Raw genomic sequence first — 3060 nt, 5'->3', positions numbered from 1 at the left:
TCAGCGACAACTGAAAAGTCAGCGGAGGTGAGGAGAAATAAGGTTGATGCATTTGTGTTTCTGACTCAGCTTCAGCTACACAGAGACGGGCTACTATACAATGTTTTGCCACTTAGTGGCAGCAGATTCAAAAGTATTTTACTTGTGAACATGAATCAAGTATCATTTGTGTAACTAATGACACACCATAACACCATAGCACCATAGCACGATACAAACATGAGTCAGCGTCACCACTTCAAACAAGCTGTCCGTTCATCATTCATTCATCTGCCATTCAACAAGGCAACTCTTGTTTTCTCGTTACTACTGAAAACCTGGCCACATATACCTACAATATTATGTTCTATAAGTGTGTTTTATGAAACATTGTCCCGGTGTGTGTGTGTGTGTGTGTGTGTGTTGATTCTAAACATTAGAGGGTTTGGCTCTCCACTGAATCTTGGTTTATTTCATTGGATGGGGAGTGTATGTGTGTTCCTTGGTGTATGTGTGTGTGCATGTGTGCACTATATATGCTAACCCTCTGATATGCAGTGTTAAACCAGCCATTCCACATTCTGCCTCCCCACTAAATGTAGGAAGCTAATGCTCTTCGTCCAATGTTCTGTCCCCCAGAGAACTCATTATAGTAGCTTAGCAATAGAATATGGTAGTGTGTTTTTTGCAGTGTGACTGGTCGGGTGAGATAACAAGCTAAAAAATGTCACTAAGCACATTCATTTCAGTAATGATTGTTTTCCTGCTCCCATCCTCATTGTACCCTGCCACTTGTGCCTCGTCCTATTCACAAATCTGAATCTCAGTAACTTGTCGTTGTCAGCACGGAGATAGAGAACCTTAATGAAGACGCTAAACTGTGTTGTTCAAAATACTGGTGGCTCGGTTGGTCGTCACATAAACAGTGTGGGTGTGAATCTGGCCCGGGACCTGTTACACCTCTCTTCTAATGGTTCATGTCTCCATTGTCAGCCATAAAAAAAGTTGTAATGTTACATTTAGAAATAGACTAGAGACGCAGCCTTGTCGGTGTGACTGTGTATTTTACTGAGTGATTTTGTCCTCTGTGTGACGGTTGAGTCATAGGTAAGGTACAGCCTTATTAGTCACCGGGTACCATGGTAACTGAGTGCTGCGTGAAAATGCGCACCTGCTCTCTAAATTGTGCGCCCAGGGTTGTGAATTAATGCACCTGGACCTGGACCAGTCCATGCCATCTGCGGTACATGCACAAAACACACGGCTATCTGTTAAGTCAAACGGTACAGCACATGAAAGATGTGGGAGGTTGTTTTTCACGACGTAAGACGCATATAACAACTCACCAGCCAACACAGTGTGGAAGTTGAACCCTCCTCCGTCCTCAGTAAAAATGCCATTGTCTTTCCATAGTAGTTCACGCTAATGTCTATCTCTCCTTCGCTCTGTCTAACTGTCTGTCTTCTTCCTGGCCATCCTGCTCACAGGACAGCAGACAGAAGGGGAAAAGAAGGGATGAAGCGGGGAAAGTTAGCAGAGACAAGCAAGGGAAGGAATGGTCCTCGCTGACTGACACCCATCCAGAGAGCGTCAGTGGACAACCACCTGGTGACCAAAATGTAGAGCTGGAGGGGCTGGACATTTACTCAAGGCTCCTGCACAAAAAGGTCTTTTGATTATCTTTAAATACATCATTTTACTTGTCATGTCAGGAGATCACTACTCTACTGTCAGACATAAATAACCCTGATGATGTCAACTAATGAAAGACACTATCCAGTTGCATTATGGGAAATGTTGGATGAGTTTTTGGAGCTTGACCCAAACTATAGCTTCTTCCAAACTGCTCTGAATCAGTCTGACAACTCGCTCGAGATGCACGCACACTTACTTACACACAGCTGGTGCAACAGGCTGCTGAGCTGCAGCACACTGTTCACACTGTGTTACTTTATTGCTATTTTTACCCTGTTTATTCCATACCATTCAACTAGTGATTGAAAGTCAGGATATGTCGACCTCTGCTGCTTCAATTCTGACCGCTTTTAAAAGAAGACTCCCACCCCCCTGCATCTAAAGCATCCAGACCACTTTAAAGGTCTCCCACTGTCCTATATTCATCTTATGAATACATGTATGAGTCTTTATACTTATCTGTCTGGCAGGTTTATGCTCTGATGGAGGACCTGGTGGACAGCCTGTGTGACCTGATGGATGAGCTCAGTGAGAGAGAATGAACGGACACACCAGAGGCAGGCACGGGAGCCCAGTGAATACTACTAAATGTACATGTCCGATTGTGAAACCAATAAACTTTTTGTGTTCCTCTGAGTAACACTCATCCTGTCTCGCTCACTGTGTCACCTTATCCTCAGCGGACGGTAGTAAGGACCGCTGACTCTGCAAACGTCGCGCCCCCGTCCGTCCCTGCCTCTCTCTCTCTCTCTCTCTCTCTCTCTCCTCTCCCCTCTCTCTCTCCCTTTACGCTCCCCGTTGATTGCCGTGTGTGCTGTGCCGTGCCGTGCTGTGCATGCGTGGCCTGCCGGGTGCGTGTGTGGATGGGGGCTGCCTGACAGAGAGAGGGAGTGAGCGAGCTGCCGTGTGCTGTGCTGTGGCTTATCCTTGTCCTATGCGGATTTCACCGCTGACTGCCCGCCCGAGCGGCTCGCATCAGCCGGGGTAGGCCGGGGATTTGGACGCTGACATTCCCATTCAAGGCTTCCTAAAACACTCGGCTCCTCTCTCACGTTTTCTGGATATAGGTGGAAAGGGGAGGGGGGGGGTGGATAATCGTGGTTGTCCTGGTTAACCGATCCCAGTGGAGGGGATATTACCGGGGACCTGGAGAGGCGAGGATGCTCAGTGGACACGGCGGGAGATGAGCAATGGGCAAGGTAAAGTGGATGTTGTTGGACCATTCATTCTCTTTAGAAGTGTGTAGCCTGTATATTTATACGCTCTGACCAACTACCACGCCGATCTATTATATGTAACTCCAGTGGTAGTTGGCCTTGCACAGGAATCCGCGCTACACATGGAAACTCCAAAGCAAGAGAGAGATTGTGTGTGTGTGTGTGAGAG

General features: G+C 47.0%; 1 protein-coding gene across 1 annotated transcript in view; it reads left to right on the top strand.

The window, feature by feature from the left end:
• Positions 1-2293, top strand: part of mycbpap (mycbp associated protein) — an 11589-nt gene extending 9296 nt beyond the window's left edge. Inside the window, exons 18-20 of the mRNA XM_035660360.1 lie at positions 1329-1344; positions 1467-1646; positions 2145-2293. Of these exons, the coding sequence (XP_035516253.1) occupies positions 1329-1344; positions 1467-1646; positions 2145-2216 (268 nt within the window). The 3' untranslated portion in view covers positions 2217-2293. The remainder of the gene's footprint in view (positions 1-1328; positions 1345-1466; positions 1647-2144) is intronic.
• Positions 2294-3060: the final 767 nt, after the last annotated feature.

The sequence above is a fragment of the Morone saxatilis genome, unplaced genomic scaffold, assembly GCF_004916995.1.
Source record: "Morone saxatilis isolate NCDOM2014 unplaced genomic scaffold, NCSU_SB_2.0 Contig17, whole genome shotgun sequence".
Lineage (NCBI taxonomy): Eukaryota > Metazoa > Chordata > Actinopteri > Moronidae > Morone > Morone saxatilis.
This window is presented reverse-complemented; position numbering and strand designations above follow the sequence as displayed.